Genomic DNA, 22,872 nt, shown 5'->3' with positions numbered 1-22,872 from the left:
TACACACACGATTAATTATCCCCTCCAAAAATAAACACATAAATACACAAAACGAATAATTATCCCCTCCAAAAATAAACACATAATAATACACAAAACACCGAAGGTATCTCATGTGCACATGGGTTCGATATTCCGCACAGAGCTACACAGGATGCTTGCACAATAGGCCTTACCTTACTTATTTTTCTTTCTCGCAATCCTCTTTCTTTTCTACACTTTTTCCTCTCCAGATCTCCTCAGGGTGTGGTTTTGTTGTTGTACATGTAAAAGAATTCATATAAGCATTAATATTTTACAACAATTAGACACATACATAATTACATTCATTACAATAGAATCATATTAATCGGGCCCCAAAGTTGCGGCGCCAATCTCGCGTCCGTCGGCCGTCGTAATTTAATATATTATTATTATTGTTATTATTATTTTTTGATTGTTGCCGACTTACGTGGTGGGCCTTAATAAAAATGATATTTAAGTTGAACAATGTAATAAACTTTTCATATTACTTTCCTCGGCTAGTCAGTTAACTTTAAAGCAAGAAATCTTTAGTTATTAGTTAAAATTGCGGCCCACACACGCGCGAGAGTATTTTTCTTACCTCCGTTGACCATTGTATTGTAGTCGGAGTCCTGGCTCTGGCTCTCAGCTATGGTACTGAAAATAAGAATCTTAAAGCTAAGTATTTCTGCAACTTCGTGCGGCTGTGGAGAAAAATTAATATTATGCTAATAGCGGGCGAGTTTTTCAGCTTCCGTTAAATTTTCATAAGTTAATATCGCCACGTAATGGCGTCGTTGGCTGCATCGGCCGCTGCGATTGTTGAGCTGTAAATTACTTGAATGCAGGTTAATTCAAGGAAGGCGGACATGAAATCGGGATCGCCTCTTACAAATTAAAAGTGCACAATAATATTAAATCGTTATATTATATGTTTAACTCATACAAATATGCTTACATTTGTCAGCACACGCAAGATGACCCTCTAGACACATTCAAGACAAAAGAAGAAGAAGTGAAGTCGACTAAAAAATTAACAAAAGAGCGTATCTTGTCGTCTCTTTAGATCATTCTGTCATAAATTATTTCTTTGCAATCTAAACCTACACAGAGAAATTATTATTTTACGGCTACATGATAAAAAATTTGGCACTTGGGACGCTATACCATCCACACATATACAGACACAAGCAGACATATGTAAAGGCAAAGAGTTTGGGCAGAGATGTCAGTCGAGGCGGAAGTACAGAGGCAAAGATGTTGTTGAGTGACAAGTGATGTACGAGGGGCGGCAACTTGAAATTAGTAGAGGTTGAGGCCTGGTGGGCAACAGGAAGAGAGGATATATTGAAGGGCAAGTTCTCGTCTCCGGAGTTCTGATAGGTTGGTGTCAGTGGGAAGTATCCTGATAACCCGGACGGTGTAACACTGTGCCAAGATGTGCTAGCTGTGCACCAAGGCATGTTTGGCCACAGGGTGATCCTCATTACCAACAAAAACTGTCTGCCTGCGTCCGTTCATGCGAATGGACAATTTGTTGCTGGTCATTCCCACATAGAAAGCTTCACAGTGTAGGCAGGTCAGTTGGTAAATCACGTGGGTGCTTTCACACGTGGCTCTATCTTTGATCGTGTATACCTTCCGGGTTACAGGACTGGAGTAGGTGGTGGTGGGGAGGGTGCATGGGACAGGTTTTACACTGGGGGCAGTTACAAGGGTAGGAGGCATGTGGAATGTATTCAATGTTGTGTCAGAATCTGAAAGCAATTGGTGAAGAAAATTTCAGAGACATAAAATTCTGAACATTTTTATTTATATATGAGTAAATTGTACATATGAGGAAACAGTCCAATTTGCCCATTTGCAAATCTCTAGTGTTTGGTTAAATTGTGCTCTGTAGTTATTATTATTTTTCTTTTTTTGTGTTTTAGATGTGTTCAGCTTCAGAGGCAGTAGAAATAATGTTGGATAAGTTGATCATTACTTTATCATTGAAGGAGGGAGATGAAGTTGCAGCTCTGATAAACAACCTGGGAGGATCTTCACACATAGAAGAATGGATCATAGCTAATGAAGTAATTAATCAACTTGGTATGTAGTTTCTTTCCCTGTAGTTACAAGGAATCACTTCTAAATGTCACTGTACAAAATAATAATAATAATAATAATAATATCAAATTTCATGCATGATTCATTAAGGTCCCAGTTGTAGACAACAAATTGGAATCTTGTGACAGACATGTTCAGTTACCTGTTTCTTTCATGTGCCCGTCTTCCTCACGAGAAGCCTTCAAGCTATGGGTATAATGCAATAGTTGCTATCAATTCAAACTATACAAGCATTCATGGTGGATTACCTTCACTTACTGGAATAAAACAGTATTCTAGGATATGTCACTAAAGTGATAGTTATAGCTTTATTTTCATTTAATTTTGTTCTGTATTCAAAACTGCACTTAATAACTAAGTTTTATTGTTGTGTCTGCATCCTCATACACAGGCTCAAAGAACATAAACGTGAAGCGAATTTATGTTGGTGCACTTATGACATCACTTGACATGCTTGGAATGCAAGTATGTCTTCTCCGACTTGATGCAGAAAACAAAGATAAATGGTTGAGATACTTGGACTGTGAGACAAATGCTCCAGCTTGGCCTGGTACGAAGCTCTCGTTACCATCACATTTTAAACCACAAAATAGTGAGTCTGACATTGAGGAACATATTGAGGTAAGTGTTTATTCTTTCTCCCATCGCACTGTTAAAGGAATACATGGGGTGACTTCCAAAAGTAAGTTATACGTGTCGTGCCATTTTAAAAGCTTTGCACAACAAGAGTGATGCATTATCAGAAGGGAGTTTTGTTGCAGGGACAGGTCTGCTGCAGTAGGGACAACAGACGCACTACAGTATGGGAGTGAAACAGTGCAGTTGCTAGTGTTGCAGTATGCAGGACAGAATGATTCTTTTTGGCAAAACATTTAAACTGCATGTTTACAGGGTGTATATGTGGACAAGAAAAAAGAAATTCAGGATTTCTCAGAGACTTCCAGGTTAAAAATACACTTTCCCTGGGTGAAAATACACTTTTTATCATGTGAATATGCACTATACCCTTGGTTCATGTACACTTTTTTTCCGTGTTAAGTGACAGTATATTTTCCCTCAGAGCTGTAAAACTTATCAATCCTTTGAATGGTAAAGATTTTATACATCGGAATAGAGCTTCCTGGCACTTTAGGAAATAAAACCCAGCAAAAAACAATGCAATTTGGAAAGATCTTTGATGTGTGGCAACACATACGCTGCATATTTTTGTATTACAAAAGTATAACTACAAATTCCACTCAATACAGCACGGTAGCTTCCAAACCACTGAAATCAAGATTGTGATGCCCTTTTTGTCAGCCAATCATAGTTCATGTGAAGTGATCTCGCTGGCCAAAGACAGTACAGAGAATAGGACATGTGATGTAGTCAGCCAGCAGCAACAAAACTATTTAGTAGGGCAAATACACATTAGAGAAAGTTAATGATTTAAATTAATATATATCACTATAGCTACAAGAAACCTAAGCTTTCACACATAATATTGGTTATCGAAAATTTTTTGCTGTTTATTTTCAAGGGTGTGGTTAGGCAGGATCCTAAGAGCACAGCTTAAATTGCTGCAACTGACTATTTCTGACAAGCACGATTATTGATTTCACTGCTGTGCACCGAATATTTTGTGGGTTGCCTCACTGAATAATTTTTTTTAAAAAGAATGATTATACTTTTTCCCATTGTTATTGTGTACTTTCTAATCTATGAAAAAACTAAAATAAATGATGAAAACTAACCTTGAAGTTTGGTCTTTGCCCTTTAAGATATATCAAACACAAATGTGACAATAAAATTTTAAATAATCACATAAATGGCTGGCCTTTTGGGCCTAAAATTTTTCTGTGTGGCTTGTCCTCGAAGTATTAAGTTTTGAAGAGATTCAAATGCTCTGTGATGTAAGAGATTCATCACACAGTTTCACACATAATGTTATTCATCTTGCATAAAAGGAAATTTATTTTCAGAATTACATTTCTCAGACCACCATTCACAATATTTTCCTGAAATGTAAACATTTGATGCTTCACACTTAGTGAAAGCAGTTTGTTGTTATGAAGTATTCAGTGTCTTGGTTCTAAAGCTTTTGATACATTTTGCTGTCGACAGATGCTTGTGTGTACAATTTGGTTTTTTGTTGTGAATGGCTCATTTTCTTTGGAACTTAAGTTTTATATTGGTGTTAAGTAATATTCTGATGTAGCAGGCTAAATTACAATTTTTTGTTATAATATCAATTCTTACCAGACAAAATTACAAAAATTTAACTGAAAGTGAAAAGAATGAAAAATTCCCAGGATTCTAAAAAATTCCTGGGGTTTTCCTGGATGAAAAGATTCCTGGGATTTTCCTGTATTTCCGGTTGTCCTGGGGCATACAAACCCTGACAGATTCACTGTGAAATTCTGTCAGTTTATGGGCCAGATGGAATGTTGCATCCACCCATCATAGTGGAATGGTGCCAAAAAATTTGACCAAAGTTGCAGAGACATAGGTGATGTTGATCGGGAAGAAAAGCCACCAACTTTGACATAGACGACAGTGTCCAGGCAGGTGAGGAACTGATTCATAGCAATGGCAGATTTTGCAACAGGAAGTACATTCTTAAAGTTGTTCTTGAATGGGTCCATGACCGAGGAATAGATTTCTGTCAAGCAGCTGAATGATTAGTAGGAGCCTGCCATAGTAATGTGTAATTTACTTTTTGAAGTCCCATCATAATATATGTAAAAATTGCTGCTGCAACATTCCAGCCACAACTAAAATCTATTACTAGCCAAGAATGAAATTTTTCCATTGATGGAAATACTTGTCTTAGCTTTTCAAACAATTCCCGTTGCTTTGCATGTTTAAGAATTGTGTAACAGTATATGACATGTATTTGAGTAAATCATATAAATATTTTTAACAATATTATGAACAGGACAGATTGAACCTCACAGTAAAGATGAAGCACTGAGTTACAGACAGGTATGATGAAAAGGCTGCTACGAATATGTTTATCAGCCAAAGCCTTTTTCAGAAAGCGAAAAACACACAGGCAAGCACACCAGACACACACACACACACACACACACACACACACACACACACACACACACACACACACATGATTACTACCTCTAGCCACTCCAATGTTACCACAATTCGACTCCATAAATTTACTATAGTGGAAATTCATTGAAACAAGTATCATTATAATTACATTCTATACTTGATGTTGCCATATTTGGCAGAGATATAGATTTGACCAACTGATGTACCACACATACAGTATTAACCAGAAGATCATTTCCTATGTTCATGCAGACCAGCCTTCCTGTACCGTTCAGTACTGTACCCTGTGAGTTACATATAAGAGGCTGTGCGCAGTTTATTTGGCATACCTGATGTCTTGTGTGTACCTTGCAACAGTTCGATTCTTTCAGGCACAAAACTGAGATCGAACAATGTCCCATTCAGTTCTACTGTGCACTGCTGCAGATCAACTTTGGTCCCTCAGGAAGTCCAGACCCAGAATATCATAGCTAATGCCCACAGAAGGCAGAACTTCTGCACATATTGGTAAGTTTCTACCTCCCACTTGGAAATGCAACAATATGGAGATGAGAGAATTCACACTTGTACCACCCACACCAGCTACAGTGTGTTGGCTTCAAATTCACTGTACTCTGGCTAGCCATGGATGCCTGTGATCCTGTATCCAAAAACAACTTACATTACCTTTATTTTATATAGCTGAACAGACAGATTTCTGCCACTGATTCCTTACCAGGGTGTCCCATAGTCAAACTTATTGGGAGCATTGCACAGTAGTCGCACCATCCCCTGTACCATTTAATGCACGCTCTGTGTTCCTGTGGACATTTTTGAACAGCACACCCAACTTGCTTGCACTTCTGACATTGTGTTTTCATGCAGAAATGTTGAATGTGTCCTGGAGCACCACACCTATAACACACAATCTCCACATTAAACACTACCCAATTCTCCTTTGGTCTAGTTACAGAAGCAATTTCAGTCAAAGATAATGCAGCTGGCTCTGCTTTGTCCAGGGTTTTTGGAAACTTCATCTGTACTTTCCATAACATTTCATTTGGTAGGCCCTGCAAAAATCCATCAAGTGCCCATTGTTGCGCCTTCTGCAAAATGGCTTTATTGGCATGATCATCATTCGTTAAGTCACAGTGTTGACATTGATTTGTCTGATGTGGACCACAAAACATTCCATTGATTCTCCCTGCTTCTGCACTACACCATTAAGTTGGTCACAATAATACCGTGAGGTATTGTTTTTCCTGTAATGATCCACTAACACTTCTTGAAAGTCTGAACGGCTGAGCATCTTGCAGTTTCTCTTTGCACATCATGTATGTGCTGCCATTTCCCACCAGTTTTAAATGAGCTACACTTAACAATTGTTCATTTTCCAGCCTAATTTCATGGTCATATGCAAATTATCTATGACAGAAATATCGTCTCCAGGTTTAGCAGGAAACATTGCCACCAATGAAGCCATACCAACACCAAGGATAGGTAAAAATACATCCAAAGACGATCCTTCCCTTATGTAACCCTTCAAATGTTTCACTTCTCTACAAAAAAACTTCATTGTCAGCTCTAACCTTAGCTACCTCATTTAGTAAATGCTGAATTGACTCCTGGGCTGTTGCTTTTACAGGAACAACTATTTTGCTCAGCACTCCCACCAAAATCATATACCGGGTGATCAAAAAGACAGTATAAATTTGAAAACTGAATAAATAACGAAGTAATGTAGATAGAGAGGTACAAATTGACACACATGCTTAGAATGATATGGGGTTTTATTAGAACCAAAAAAATACAAAAGTTCAAAAAATGTCCGACAGATGGCACTTCATCTGATCAAAATAGCAATAATTATCATAACAAAGTAAGACAAAGCAAAGATGATGATCTTTACAGGAAATGCTCAATGTCCATCATCATTCCTCAACAATAGCTGTAGTCGAGGAATAATGTTGTGAACAGCACTGTAAAGCATGTCCGGAGTTATGGTGAGGCACTGGCGTTGGATGTTGTCTTTCAGCATCCCTAGAGATGTCGGTCGATCACGATACACTTACGACTTCAGGTAACCCCAAAGCCAATAACCGCACGGACTGAGGTCTGGGGACCTGGCAGGCCAAGCATGATGAAAGTGGCGGCTGAGCACACGATCATCACCAAACGACGCGCAAGAGATCTTTCACACGTCTAGTAATATGGGGTGGAGCGCCATCCTGCATAAACATCATACGTTCCAGCAGGTGTTTATCAGTAAGGCTGGGGATGATGCGATTCTGTAACATATCAGCGTACCTCTCACCCGTCACGGTAGCAGTTACAAAACCAGAATCACGCATTTCCTTGAAGAAAAAAGGCCCGATAATGGTAGATGTGGTAAATCCAACCCATACCATGACTTTCTTGTCATGCAATGGAGTTTCCATGACAGTTCTAAGGTTTTCGGTAGCCCAAATTCTGCAGTTTGGGGCATTGACAGACCCTCGGAGCGTGAAATGAGCTTTGTCGATCCACAACACTTTACTCAACCAATTGTCATCTTCCGCCATCTTTTGAAATGCCGACACCGCAAATGCCCTCCGCTTCACTAAATCGCCAGGTAACAGTTCATGATGCCGATGGGTTTTGTACGGATAGCATAGACGATCCCGCTACAATCTCCATTTCTTCCTGAACTGTCTCAGCAGCATTACACCTTGTGCTCGGTCGGCCACTACGGGGTCTATCGTCTAAACAACCCGTGGCTTCGAACTTCGAAATCATTCTCGCCACAGCTGCATTTGTCAACGGACCTTTACCCGTTCGAATCCTCTTCCTATGGCAATAGGATTGTAACGCTGAACTAGCACATTCCCCATTCTGATAATACAGCTTCACTAAAAGCGCCTTTTCAGGTAACATCAACGTGCTGCGACTGCTGGCGGATCTGATTCTCTCTCTCATTACAGCTCCTTTTATACACGATTGTCATGTGCAGTCACTGACATTTTGCTGTCCAGCGCCATCTCTGTCAGACATTTTGTGAACTTTGTCTTTTTTTTTTTCTTACCTCTCTATCTACATTATTCTGTGGTTTATAAAGTTTTCAAATTTATACTGACTTTTTGATCACCCGGTACTTTAAATGCATTACTCTACACTAATGGTGTAATTTCCATGGGAAGAAAAATTGCAAACTTTTGCTGACCAGTGGGCCAAAGTTACTTGCAAAGGGCCAAAGTAACCTCAACTTATAGCAACTCAACTTCATGAAACATCTTGTAGAATCTATTTAGGGAGTTAAGGAATTTTGACCACTACTTACAGTATATTTATTCCCTTATGAAGTTTGTTGTAAATAATCCACTATGGTTTAGAAGGAACAATGGTGTACATAATTATGATACCAGAAGAAAAAAATGACATCCATTATACCACATTAAGGTTGTCTTAACCAACTGAAAAAGTTGCTCTTTAATAACTCCACCTATTCCATAGAAGAAAGGTGATTGGTAGGAATTATTAACTCACAATAGTGCTAAAAAAACTGTAGCCATAATTATGTATGAGCATGTAGTGTGAATGCAAAATGACTCCTTCCACATCATTACAATTAATCATAAAAATGATACATGTAACATGAAACTACGTAACTGACAAACCTGTGCTGTCAAACTGGTTCTGAAATTCTTTGGTTTTCTGAATGATTTGTAAAAGCAACTTACTTGACCTTGCAGCATTTGTTGTCTCTCTCTTCCCCCTCCCCCAGTACGACATAAATTGTTAGGCAAACAAACTTGTCTGACGCCATGATCCATTGCCCAAAATCATCAAGGATAAACTTTTTTTGCAAAAATTATTTAAAAAGTAATATAATTGGTAATTATATTCTGATATTAGCACTGATAAGATGTAATAGTATATTTCTTGATCTATCTGCTTAACTCCCACTAACTTTACACATTTAATTACCACAATAATGCGTAATTGGTTATCATTAACAGTTACAGGAAAAAGGTTTGATTCTTGGTGATGAGGAAACTTCAATATTCAAAGAGTGCCTGTCTGCTGCTTCAAATGCTATTATCACAGCAGAAAAACATTTAAATGAACTAGATAGCGGATGTGGTGATGGAGATTGTGGATCTACTTTGCGAAGATTGGCAGAAGGTGTGGTAACAAATATAACAGGTGTAATTGAATAATTGTTTCATGCTCATTATCAGCATTTCAAAGTGTATGTGTAAGTGATATCCATTCAAAATGGTAAAAAAAATCAATATACTGTATGCCTGCAAGTAAATGAGTAATGTTGAAATAGTGGTACCCTTAGCTGAGATACTAGATTTGTATTTGGGAGAAGCAGAGTTCAAACCCATATGCAGAGGTCCTGATTTGAATGTTATGTGATTTATGTAAATTACTTCATGTGAATGCAGCATCGGTTTCTCCAACAAGGCCATGGCTGATTTACTCCTTCGTTCATGCCTAAGTGAGCTAGCATGCCACTTCTAATAATCCCATTGTCAATAAGACATTGAGCCCCCATCTTACTTTCAAGTAATTTGTGGTGGCATGTAACTCTTGGTCATTTATGGTCTCTGTCCAAAAGAAATTTATGTCTTGTGAGCGAGATATAAAACAATGAAGCAAATGATATTTTGTACATAACAGAACATAAATTTGTTTTTCAAACATGTTTCTTCATTCTCTTCTTCAGATTAAGAGAACAGGGAAACAATGTTTTCTGTGTAATCATCAAACAGGCTATGCAGCATCACTTACTTTCTGCTAGTGTGTTGGGGGTGGGGGGAGGGGGCAGTAAAGAAGAGATAAACAAGAAAAGAAAAAGAACAGTTTAGTGACTGTCAGCTGAACAGCATGAGAAGAATATCATCAACAGGTGCTTCATAATTTGTATTTGTTCAGAAGAAATAGTCTCTGGGCACTCAAGAATCTCTGTAACAGGATAACATAGTGGTTTGGCAGCAACCACATTATTCATATAGCTATATACAGGGCTATTACAAATGATTGAAGCGATTTCATAAATTCACTGTAGCTCCATTCATTGACATATGGTCACGACACACTACAGATACGTAGAAAAACTCATAAAGTTTTGTTCGGCTGAAGCTGCACTTCAGGTTTCTGCCACCAGAGCACTTGAGAGCGCAGTGAGACAAAACGGCAACAGGAGCCGAGAAAGCGTATGTCGTACTTGAAATGCACTCACATCAGTCAGTCATAACAGTGCAACGACACTTCAGGACTAAGTTCAACAAAGATCCACCAACTGCTAACTCCATTTGATGATGGTATGCGCAGTTTAAAGCTTCTGGATGCCTCTGTAAGGGGAAATCAACGGGTCGGCCTGCAGTGAGCGAAGAAACGGTTGAACGCGTGCGGGCAAGTTTCACGCGTAGCCCGCAGAAGTCGACGAATAAAGCAAGCAGGGAGCTAAACGTACCACAGCCGACGGTTTGGAAAATCTTACGGAAAAGGCTAAAGCAGAAACCTTACCGTTTACAGTTGCTACAAGCCCTGACACCTGATGACAAAGTCAAACGCTTTGAATTTTCGGCGCGGTTGCAACAGCTCATGGAAGAGGATGCGTTCAGTGCGAAACTTGTTTTCAGTGATGAAGCAACATTTTTTCTTAATGGTGAAGTGAACAGACACAATGTGCGAATCTGGGCGGTAGAGAATCCTTACGCATTCGTGCAGCAAATTCGCAATTCACCAAAAGTTAACATGTTTTGTGCAATCTCACGGTTTAAAGTTTACGGCCCCTTTTTCTTCTGCGAAAAAAATGTTACAGGACACGTGTATCTGGACATGCTGGAAAATTGGCTCATGCCACAACTGGAGACCGACAGCGCTGACTTCATCTTTCAACAGGATGGTGCTCCACCGCACTTCCATCATGATGTTCGGCATTTCTTAAACAGGAGATTGGAAAACCGATGGATCGGTCGTGGTGGAGATCACGATCAGCTATTCATGTCAAGGCCTCCACACTCTACCGACTTAACCCCATGCGATTTCTTTCTGTGGGGTTACGTGAAAGATTCAGTGTATAAACCTCCTCTACCAAGAAACGTGCCAGAACTGCGAGCTCGCATCAACGATGCTTTCGAACTCATTGATGGGGACATGCTGCGCCGAGTGTGGGAGGAACTTGATTATCGGCTTGATGTCTGCCGAATCACTAAAGGGGCACATATTGAACATTTGTGAATGCCTAAAAAAACTTTTTGAGTTTTTGTATGTGTGTGCAAATCATTGTGAAAATATCTCAAATAATAAAGTTATTGGAGAGCTGTGAAATCACTTCAATCATTTGTAATAACGCTGTATATTATCATTGATATTAATACTCATGCAGTGCTGTTAGTGTTACTCTTATTTGGCACACGTGCAGTGAGAGTTGGTGTGTAAAGGAGAAATGTTGGAAATTCACTGTAGAAAGTGCTGCTCACTTGCTTGCTTGTCAGAACCAGGGGGCAGAATGTCATGCGAAAAGGTTGAAATTTGTGCATAGAAGTGCTTGTTTACATGTATTTTGCATGCATGTCCTGTAATAGTTGATATGATTTGATTTTTTATTTGGTCCTGTTGATTGCATATCAAACAAAGTAATAGTCAAGTGAAATAATACAAAATTATGTGAGCATTTTATGTATGATACAAATACTTATTTTCCATGAATGATTGATTGCAGATAATATTAAAACCTGCATTTTACTGGTGTATGTTCAAGTGAATACTTAAAATAGCAGAATGAATGGAAGTACACATTTTTATCACAGTGCCACAAATAAATAATGACATTTACATTTTGTCATTGTGATTTAAATTAAAATACAAAACGTCTATCTTCATCACATAGGTAGTCCAAGTGAATACTTAATAGTGTAGAATAAATGGCAGTACACATTTTAAATTATGATATAAATAAATTTACATTTTAATCACTATAATTTATGTTGAAAGTATACAATTCTGTCTTCATGACATCAGTAAAGATTTTATTTCCTGTATTTTTACTCAAAAGGATACCTTATTACTCCAGGAATCCACTCATTTTATAATAAGATTGTTCTCAGAGCAATGTTTCTAGTTTCCTTTCGAATACCTACATGTTACCAATTTCCTCTTTTATACTGACGGGAAGCTTGTTATATACATTTATTCCTGACTCAGTTACTCTCTTATGGACTTTTGTCAGAGTTGCAGAGCATTGGTGGGAATTTTTCCACGTGCGAAAAATATATCTAAAAACAAAGATGATGTAACTTACCAAACGAAAGTGTTGGTATGTTGATAGACACACAAACACACACACACACACACAAAATTCAAGCTTTCACAACCCATGGTTGCTTTATCAGGAAAGAGGGAAGGAGAGGGAAAGATGAAAGGATGTGGGTTTTAGGGGAGAGGGTAAGGAGTCGTTCCAATGCCGGGAGCGGAAAGACTTACCTTAGGGGGAAAAAAGGATAGGTATACACTCGTGCACACACACACACACACACACACACACACACACACACACACACACACACACACACACACACACATCCGCACATATACAGACACAAGCAGACACATGTAAAGGCAAAGAGTTTGGGCAGAAATGTCAGTCGAGGTCACCCTCCCACCACCACCTACACCAGCCCTGTAACCCGGAAGGTGTACATGATCAAAGGCAGAGCCACATGTGAAAGCACCCACGTGACTTACCAACTGACCTGCCAACACTGTGAAGCCTTCTATGTGGGATGTGGGAATGACCAGCAACAAACTGTCCATTTGCATGAACGGACGCAGGCAGACAGTATTTGTTGGTAATGAGGAGCACCCTGTGGCTAAACATGCCTTGGTGCACAGCCAGCACATCTTGGCACAGTGTTACACCGTCCGGGTTATCTGGATACTTCCCACTGACACCAACCTATCAGAACTCCCTTCAATATATCATCTCTTCCCGTTGCCCACCAGGCCTCAACCTCTGCTAATTTCAAGTTGCTGCCCCTCGTACATCACTTGTCACTCAACAACATCTTTGCCTCTGTACTTCTGCCTTGACTGACATCTCTGCCCAAACTCTTTGCCTTAACATACGTCTCCTTGTGTCTGTCTCTGTGCGGATGGATATGTGTGTGCGTGCGCGCGAGTGTATACCTGTCCCTTTTTCCCCCTAAGGTAAGTCTTTCCACTCCCGGGATTGGAATGACTCCTTACCCTCTCCCTTAAAACCCACATCCTTTCGTCTTTCCCTCTCTTTCCCTCTTTACTGATGAAGCAACCGTGGGTTGCGAAAGCTTGAAACTTGTGTGTGTGTGTGTTTTTTTATTGTGTTTATCTACCAGCATTTTCTTGTTTGGTAAGTCACAGTATCTTTTTTTAATATATTTTTCCCATGTGGAATGTTTCTTTCATACAAGTAAATGTCCTAAGAGTCTTAAAGAGACCTCTGCAGGATGTTCTCTTTGACCCCACAGTGGAAACGGCTCACAGAATGTAAAAGGTTAAACAAAGTTGTGCATGATACAAGTTCTCATCTGTGTACATCTGCCATGCTGCATGGACAGAAGCAGTGACATAATCATGAACAGCGGATCAATAAACTGGAATCAGTAGTTGTGAAAGTGATTCAAATCGATATGTAAAAAGCAAAGTGTAAACAATACAGCCCTGTGAGGTATTACTTGTGAATATACTTAAGTTTCATTGCAGCTGTGCCACATTAATTGGTAGTATAACATCCATTAATTCCCTTCATATTGAACCTTGTACTGAGTGAATATCCCAACATAGTTGAAGTCACGGTGTTACGGTGGAAGAAGCAGTCTTGTGCTGAATTTGGCAGGAAGATATGGAAGGCAAGCAGTTGTAAAACATAAACTCTCTTCCCATGCAGTAGTACAGGTGCTAAGTTCCAGCTGGGCCACTTACGAACTACCATCTGGTGGCGTCTGGTACATATGTCACAAATGAATGAAAAATACATTTCCATATTTTTTGTGAATACTTTTCTTGGAAATCCTTGATTCAAACGTGGTTTGTCAGGCGTAAAACCATTATAAAAAGTCACCAAAACAAATTTTGAAGGCAGAGAATATCAACAGCATCACAGTAGGACTGTCTAGTTCACTGAGTGCTCCCTCTCATGGTTGCTCGCTAGGTGTAATGCCATGACCAGAACAGTCATCTACTACCCTTTGGTGAGTGCACAGGGTTGTGTATGAAGGCCCCTCGAAGATTTCATGTAAAGCAGTCAGCTGTGCCTGAAGTCAATGAAGAGGCCCTATATTATCCTGTGCTGTAGCATGTTGATTTTGATTATGCATTTGGTGGTGTACTCTTGTAATTTATACAATCAAGTACATTAAGGAAAATTTGATTCTAGATATGTGTAAAAGGCTAATGTCATATATTGTAGGTTATATGTTTGTTACTATTTTATTTTTGTATACTGATCTGAGGACAGTTCTTTTGGCACCTGTACCAGTCATTTTAAAAATGAAAGCAATTTAGACATAGAATAAAATGTATTGTACAACAAGTGATTGCAGACTTCCTCTGAAGACAATATGACAGTTTTTGCTGTAATCAACTAGCAACAAAGTTTTGAACAATTTGTTTTGTTTGAGCATATAAAGGTGAATCTCGGCCATTGCTTGCATCTCTTTCTTTATTTGTAATTATTGCAATTATTTTGTTTTCCCGCTCCCTATGAAACTTGAAATATGGAGCTGGTGATACATTTTAAGAGTGTATTAATGGCATGAACCTAAGTACACTAAAAGTAATATTATTAAACAGGTATCCTTGAAGAAATAGAGAAGTCATCCCTCAGTTGTACAGGAAAGGTATTTCTGCAGTTAGCAAATGTTGCAGAAAGCCGCATGGGAGGCACATCAGGAGCTGTGTATAGTCTAATGTTCATCAGTGCTGGAGCAAAACTTGAAGACAGTTGTCTGAATCATTTCACGGCATTTGAAGAGGCTTGGAAATGTGCTCTCGAAGGTGTTATGAAGTACAGTACAGCCCGTGAAGGTGACAGAACAATGGTATTTATATCTAAACTAAAAACTGTAGATTGCTTTTAGTTACTGAGACACAACATAAATTGTTATTTTATGAAGTTATGTTATTTTTCTAGCAAATTATGAGAAAAGTTGCTAGTCATTACTGAGACAAAATATCAATACTATCAATGAGACTACCCTAACCTTCAGACGACAAGACCTACATGTGTAAATAAGCTCTTATAGCACAAGCACTCTTAACAGTTGTGTTATAATATGTCTTGTTGCAAAATAGCTACAAAATGAATGAGGGAGAAAATGTGTCATTGAAGAGATAAACATTATGAAAAAATTAAATGCGGTAGAATAAATTAATTGGTATTTTGTATAAAAATACATATATACTGTTAATGTATGAAAATTACTAGAGGACATTGCAGCTGGCTTTATCTTCCTTGGAATTTGTCCTTGTATTTCCATTCTCATGGGATGTTTCAAATGCCAAAAATTCAGCAAAACCATAATGTTGTGAAAAGATCAAGCAGCCTGTGATACATCTTTTTATGAACTGGGTGAAGAATGTTCCATTCTACCTGCATACAGCAATTGCTCTGGCATGCATCATGTACAGAAATTAAAGTTAGATAACACAGTGTATGCCCTGAAGCAAAAAACCACTGTCAGAGTCGCCCCCCCCCCCCCTCCCTCTACCTTCTACAGATATTCACTTCTACCCTTCCACAGACATTCACTTCAGCAATGAAACAGCCTATTCTGAAGTTCCTTATTAACACTCTTGACAATGACCATCACAGATAACACAGACAAGTGCAAGTGAAGAATGGAATCATCACCAAAACCTGCAGGTGTACGAAAAGGGAAAACAGTAATATCATTCAGTGCTAAATCTTCAATGTCACCACCAAAAGATACACATAAAAGTGCCAATGCCATCAAACCATACACCATTACTAGCAGAGACAGGTAAATTGCTAGAGGACATAGCTAACAAAGATAAGGGGTGTTAAATCTGTCTCAGGGATCTAGAAAGGCACTCCCCCCGCCTTGCATTCAGAGTCACCACATCTTGACACAACATACGGATAAGGAGACAGTTAAAATCTCATTGATAAAATAATTAAGTCAGTTCAGGATTCAAATGGAGAAATTGAGTCTCTTGGCACAGGTAGGCACTTGCATCCTGACTTCCAAGTGACTCATTTCAAAGACACTGCACCACTGTTCTAAGGGTAAAAAGGCCACCACAAAACAGAGCACTTCAGTGAAGAGAGATCTGTATCAGTTGGACTCCTTCTTTGAAAGGACTTTAATGTTCATGACATGCACTTCAACTCTATTAATAGGTAGCTTCCTGCTACTGATCTATCAGTATGCTCTCCCACCATCACAATAACTGGCCCTTGTCAACAATTTGCTCTCTAGTGACACTTCCCATTTTGGATACAACTGGCAGAATGAGAAGTGCCTGATAAAAACCTGCCTAAATTAGCGACCTGTGAGATGAACAGGATATTGGACAATTTCTTGATGCAAGGGAAGAAAAGCTGTTTTAGTTCCTCCCCTCAAATCTGGCAAGGACCAAATATGCCTGACTAACTATTACAATGTTCTGTTGATTACACGTACAGTGAAGGTCTGGGAATAGATGGTCAACCACTGCCTCATCTGAATCACAGGATACAGACAGATCCTTAGTCACTTTCAGTGTGGATTCAAAAAGATATAATATCCTATCTTACAGGATTTATCCTCACAGGTGGCTTTTGGGGATGTCTCCTTTTCATGCATTCTTTTTCCCCCTTATTTTATTGTAAATATTGAGTTGGTGATGTCCTATACAAGCATTTTATATAAGAAAATGGTGTGCCTCAGACAGAATTTCAAGAGTAACTCAGTTTTTAAGCTACTAAGAATATAACATTCACAGCAAAGAGCCCCCTACAGTACTTCTTAATTGTGGATGGTTTTTCAGTTGCATGATCTTCCTCAATTAAGAGGGCAGAGAAATTTGTGTAAAATAAAGGTTTTAAATTTTCTACAGCACAGTCTGTATGTGTTCCTTCTACTGATTACGGCACCGGAGCTCACAAGACATCAACAACAAGCTGAAGATAACAGTTCATTACATATTCAGGTGATTTCCCCAAACATTTAACAGGTAGTCAGCAACAAAATGCTACAGAAGGATATGATTCAAATGGATGTGGGGGACAATCCAGTGAAATTAATACAAATGTGTGTCCACTGTAATTAATACAAATGTGTGCAGTGACTTAATACAGTATGTACAAATAACAGCTCAAGAAAACAAAAACACACTGTTACAGTGACATACGCTCAAAATGTAAATAGCAAACAAAGTAAAGAGACTGAAACACATCAGTGTTATGATCTAAATAGTCCTAACAATCTTGCAGATTCCACAGATGAAAAATCTGCAAAAATGCAGAGCCATCTTTTAAAGAATTGTACAGCAAAAGGAGAAAAAACAAACACTTTGGCAATGAAACAAAAGCTTTTTTGAGAGCTGAAGGGAATAATATTTTGAGACTGTGGCTGAATAACACAAGTATGCATACAAAAGTCCACTACTAAGCATTAAACAGAATGTAGGACCCCTACCACAGAATTCTGTTACATCTGGAAATTCCAAATCTAAAAGCAGGATTAAAACAATTTTGTGTACGGGAGAAAAACAGGGAATATTGTATTGTGAAAAAAGTGCATGCCTATGCTTGAACTGAGTCAAAAGTGGCAATCTCCTGTAAATGTCATTAGCTTTCTGCAAAAGATCTTCCTAAGCATAACAACTTTAAAACTGAAAAGCTTGAAACAAAGGGGCTTGATAACAGTTTAAAAGTTAGTGTTGACTTTGGGGCAAGAGGTAAAGTAATGAATAACACTATATGGCCCAAAAATATTGTGATAAAGCAATTTTTTTCAGAGAACAGACAATATTCCTGTGACACACATGCACAAAGAGCAACTAATTTTAAAAGGATCAAGTACTCCACAGAATATCACACTCATAGTTATAAGCAGTGCCGATGTATAATGTCTTAGAAGTAAACTTGAATTGTTTACAGAAGAAGAGAAGTCACATGTGATGCATCTATATGAACACTGGCTGTTAGACATGTAGCTAAGTACTAGAACTGTTACTGAATACCTAAATTTGCTAAGGCAATTGTACAGAATGACTTTATTAGTGTATCTACATATACCAACAGAAAATGCAGTGTTAAAGAAATTGACTTACAGAGCTTCTCTGTAGACCTAGATATAGAGTTGGCTGCTTAAGAGTATTTGGATTTTAATGTAATTGTTGTCTTGATATACCATTCTCCAAATGGCAACTTTGAAAATTTCCTCACCAAAATGGAATCTTGTATTTAATGTATTTGAAATAAAAAATTGCATTGTGTGGTGATTTCAGTATACACTTTGGTAAAGAGAGCACTAAGGACAGAGAATTTATGAACCTAGTAACCATTTATGGACTACTCGTAGCAAAGCATTTACCAACCAGAGGTGATGCCTGTTTTGACACTGTGATCACAAATCTAAATAACTGGGACTATGAGATAACTGTAGAGCTAATAATCAACCAACTGTTTCCTGGCATTCTAATTATGTATTCACAAGGAGGGTCGTACATAAGGATACACGAGTGCTTTCCAAACAGAACTACCTGCAGTACAGCGGCAGCCTGGCTTACACGAAATGCAGCATTGATGCATTTAAAGAGATCTCCAGACCATCAAAACAAAACTTGACTGTATCTATTCACACAAGACCACAAAATGACCTCCAAATGTGTCACAACATAGACAAAATATGAAAAAAGTATACAAGTGAACTGAAAAAATTAAAATACACTGTACAGCCATTACATGCTCACTTCAAAACCACAGCACATCCCAGCACAAGGGAAATGTTTTACAGCAAATATTAACAAACAAAAAGACTGTATAGAAAGGATGCAGGGGAAAAAAATAAAAAATAAAACAGTAGTGAATTCATTGAACTCGAGCAACGCAGTCTGGGCCCTGATCAATAAAGGCAGGAAAAAACCTACCTCTTCCTTAAGCTTGTCTAGTCCAGATGACTTCAACAACTTTTTTCTTGACATCATGGAAAACAATAGAAGTGCAATCCTAGACTTGAATATAGAGCCTGCAGTGGCTAAGAAATGACAGAAGGTGCACCATGATGAACTGGAGGGAATTACAAAACAATTAAATAATAAAGATTGTAAAATCTTATTCTAAGCCTTCTGGATATACATGGGATATCCACACATGTCCTCAAGAAAATTATCTATGAAACTACTGAACAATTAACTATGGTAATTAAAACATTTCTCGCTTATGGTGTATTTCTGGAATTTCTGAAACTTGCACCCATACAGTGTCAGTTTATAAAAAGGGTAACCCAGGCATGGTAGCAAGCTTTAGACCAATCTCAATAATTCCAATCTTTGCTGCAATGAAAGACAGTCTCTAATTACTTCAAAAACAACGAGCTCTTCTCAGATGCACAGCATGGTTTCAGCAAGGAAAAATTTACAATAGCAGCAGCACTAGATCTGGCTGCTAAGATAAATCACAGTTTTGAAGAAAAAGAACTTGTAGCACTGACACTTTATGACCTCAGTAAGAAGTGATAAGCTCAGGCAGATTTTATCAGTGCAAGGAGCACTATCATGTGACCAGAAGCTGAAATATGGTGTGCCACAGCAATCAATAATGCCCCCCCCCTCCCCCCAGGTCATAGTAAAGTAAATGATTTTTAGTTCTCGAGGGCAGTTTTTGCAATTTGTAGATGTTACAACTTTGAACATGAAAGGCATCATCAATTCTAGCAAGGCCAAAGAAGCAGCAGATGCTTTGTCTGAGGTGACAAAAGGAATGGTTTTTTATAAACAAAATGAAAATCAGTGAAGAAAAAATTAAAAAAATTGGCATGTAGCCTCAGTGACAAAGGATACCCAAACTATGTAGGGACTGTGAAATTCTGGGGTTCGTGGTGGACAGCAGACTCACATTGCAAGAACACACTGCACACGTGTGCCACAAGTCCTATATATCCTAAGGAAACTGAAACATGAAAACTGGGCAATATCTGCCAATAGTATATTATTCATTGTTTCATAGCCACATCATCTATGGTCTGTTATTGTGTGGTCATTCTACAGGTTGCAAGAAAGTGCTATAACTTAAAAGAAAGAAAAAAAAAAAAAAAAAAAAAAAAGAAAGGACCATAACATTGAGTAGGAGACAGGAGCACTGCAGGCCATTATTTATAAATTTGGAAATAATGACAGTTTATAGTCATTATATATTTTTGTGCCCCTCCTTCCAGATAAGAAAAACTTATATTCCTTCAGAAATAGGCAAGAGATATGTGACCACAACATCCAAACAAAGAGACCATAAACATACCAACGTATTCACTGTCCAATACAAGAGACATTTTTCTGATTACAGTCCTGAGAATGTTCAAATCACTGCCCATGGAAGTGCAGTCCTCCCGCTGAACACGTTCCAGAAAACAATTTCAAGAAGTATGTCCATTAAACTTCGTCTAGACTATGAAGAAAGTGAATAAATTCAATGAACTTTCTCCAAAACTAGTAAATCTGTCGGAGAACAAAAATGTCAATGGCAGGTGAAATGTATCTATAGTAAAATTCTTCATCTGTTCAAATTTTTTTGTAAAGTTATGTATTATTTGTATTGTAATATAACAATCTTGTAATTTTTGACACAGTGTATCATGCCATGTTGGTCAACAACACATGGCTGGTAGTAAAACTGGTAATAGCCTTTAATTATCTGGAACCTAGAATGAGACATACCATTTTCCTTTTACAGACTCATTCAAGTTTCTGGGCCTCATTTTCAATAACAAGCATGCCTGGCTGCCACATCTGAGGAATCTGAAACACAATTTTCAACGTTTTTATGTGCATAAATCATAACGTATTGGGAGCAGACCAATCTCCACCACCAGCACCAGTATTATACAGATTTTGTTTGTTACTGTCTGATACATGGACATTGTACCTAAAGACACTAGTTGCTAAGACACCATGAGGGAATCAGATTGCAACAGGGGCTTTAGGAGCAGTGCAATGAGCAGTCACTGCACAGTTTGAATTAAGTGACAAATCCTTATGGTGCGGCAGGCCTACAAAATTTAGAGTATTACACAGTCACTGACACACTTGCCATTGCATGTGCTTCAATGGAACGAGACTTTAACAGTCCACTGAACAGAAATCAATACCTAAAACATGATTGGACAATTTAAACAACATTGTCATTTTAAGTGCACCGAGTACCCGATTAGCATTGCTTTCTATTTTTTTATGCACGGGGGTCCACAGCAATAATGAAATTGTTAAATGAAACGTTTTTTTGCTGTAAAGGCTGAATTTTATTTAAGAAAAATTTATATTCCATGTTCGGGCAATTTCAGTGTCACTGTCATTTTCAAATGCACCATTAATCAGACCCCAAATACACCTGAGTAGCATACAACCACTAAAACATAACTTTAATTTCAGTAATGCTGATTATTCATTTTCATTATTGTTATTATTATTATTATTATTGTTAGTAGTAGTAGTAGTAGTAGTAGTAGTAGCTGCAGCAGCAGTATGACAGCACTACCGAAAAAAACAATTTTCTATCGGCATTTGACAGAACATGATAATAATATTAAACAGGAAACACTAGGAAAGTGTTTTTCCTATTTAATATTAAAACATTCATGTAATGAATTCCTAATTTCAAGTCTTTTCTACTTTTCTACCTATTGTGACTACTTTAAACAAAATGATATGTAAATCATTAAAATATGGAGGAAATGACTGAGACGATAACATATGAATCCTCCATGCAGATGGACATTGCCCAGAGCGTGTTCACACTCAACAAATTGACATGCAAGAGTTCTCAGCAGTTAGTAAGCCTAACTGAGTTGCAAATTCTAACAGAAAGAAGAAGATTCTGCTGCTAGGAAGTTCGCTGGTAAATGTATGGGCCAGCAGGTGCAGGAAGTGTTGGGAAGTGAGTACGAGGTCACCAGCATTGTGAAGCCTAGTGCAGGGTTGGCTCAAGTGACTGACAGCATAGGTGAGTTATTTAGGAATTTTACAAGAGAGGACCAGGTAGTGATTTTGGGTGGAGTAGGGAACAGTTTTGATAAGAATGGGGAATATGAGTAGGTGGTGACCTGGTAAAGATAGCTACTCAAACTGGTGGCACTAATGTGCACTTTATGCAACTGTTTCAGCATCATGATCAGCCTCATCTTAATGCTGCTGTTAGGCGTGTTAACATGGGGCTGGAGAAGGCACTGATGGTGGAGGGCATGGCTCACGTTGCAGTGGTGCCGGTTGAGTCTATAAATAGATAGGGTTTCACTAGGCGCGGCCTGCACCTCAATAGTAATGGGAAGGGTAGGTGACAATGTAGTGGGTGGTGGAGGAATCACTCATGGAAAAATTTCTGTAGTAGTTGGTGTTAGAACTGCACCTTTTTTTAAGATTTAAGTCAGCTGATAGGTATCCCTGCTTAAAGGAAGTCCCTCCAACAAAAGAAGCACCTTCAGAGGAGGTCAGGTATCCAAGTAGAGAAGGAGTTAGCGTATTTCATCAAAATATAAGAGGTAT

General features: G+C 38.4%; 1 protein-coding gene across 2 annotated transcripts in view; it reads left to right on the top strand.

The window, feature by feature from the left end:
* Window positions 1–22,872, top strand: part of LOC124595876 (triokinase/FMN cyclase-like) — a 165,179-nt gene that overhangs the window by 127,401 nt on the left and 14,906 nt on the right. For both annotated transcript variants that reach the window (XM_047134785.1, XM_047134786.1), the window contains 4 exons: window positions 1,935–2,094; window positions 2,504–2,733; window positions 9,138–9,303; window positions 14,965–15,212. In XM_047134785.1, the coding sequence (XP_046990741.1) occupies window positions 1,935–2,094; window positions 2,504–2,733; window positions 9,138–9,303; window positions 14,965–15,212 (804 nt within the window). The remainder of the gene's footprint in view (window positions 1–1,934; window positions 2,095–2,503; window positions 2,734–9,137; window positions 9,304–14,964; window positions 15,213–22,872) is intronic.

This window comes from Schistocerca americana, chromosome 2 (genome assembly GCF_021461395.2).
Source record: "Schistocerca americana isolate TAMUIC-IGC-003095 chromosome 2, iqSchAmer2.1, whole genome shotgun sequence".
In the NCBI taxonomy this organism is placed as follows: Eukaryota; Metazoa; Arthropoda; class Insecta; order Orthoptera; family Acrididae; genus Schistocerca; species Schistocerca americana.
Note: the sequence above shows the minus strand (reverse complement) of the source record. Positions and strands in the feature narration are given on the sequence as shown.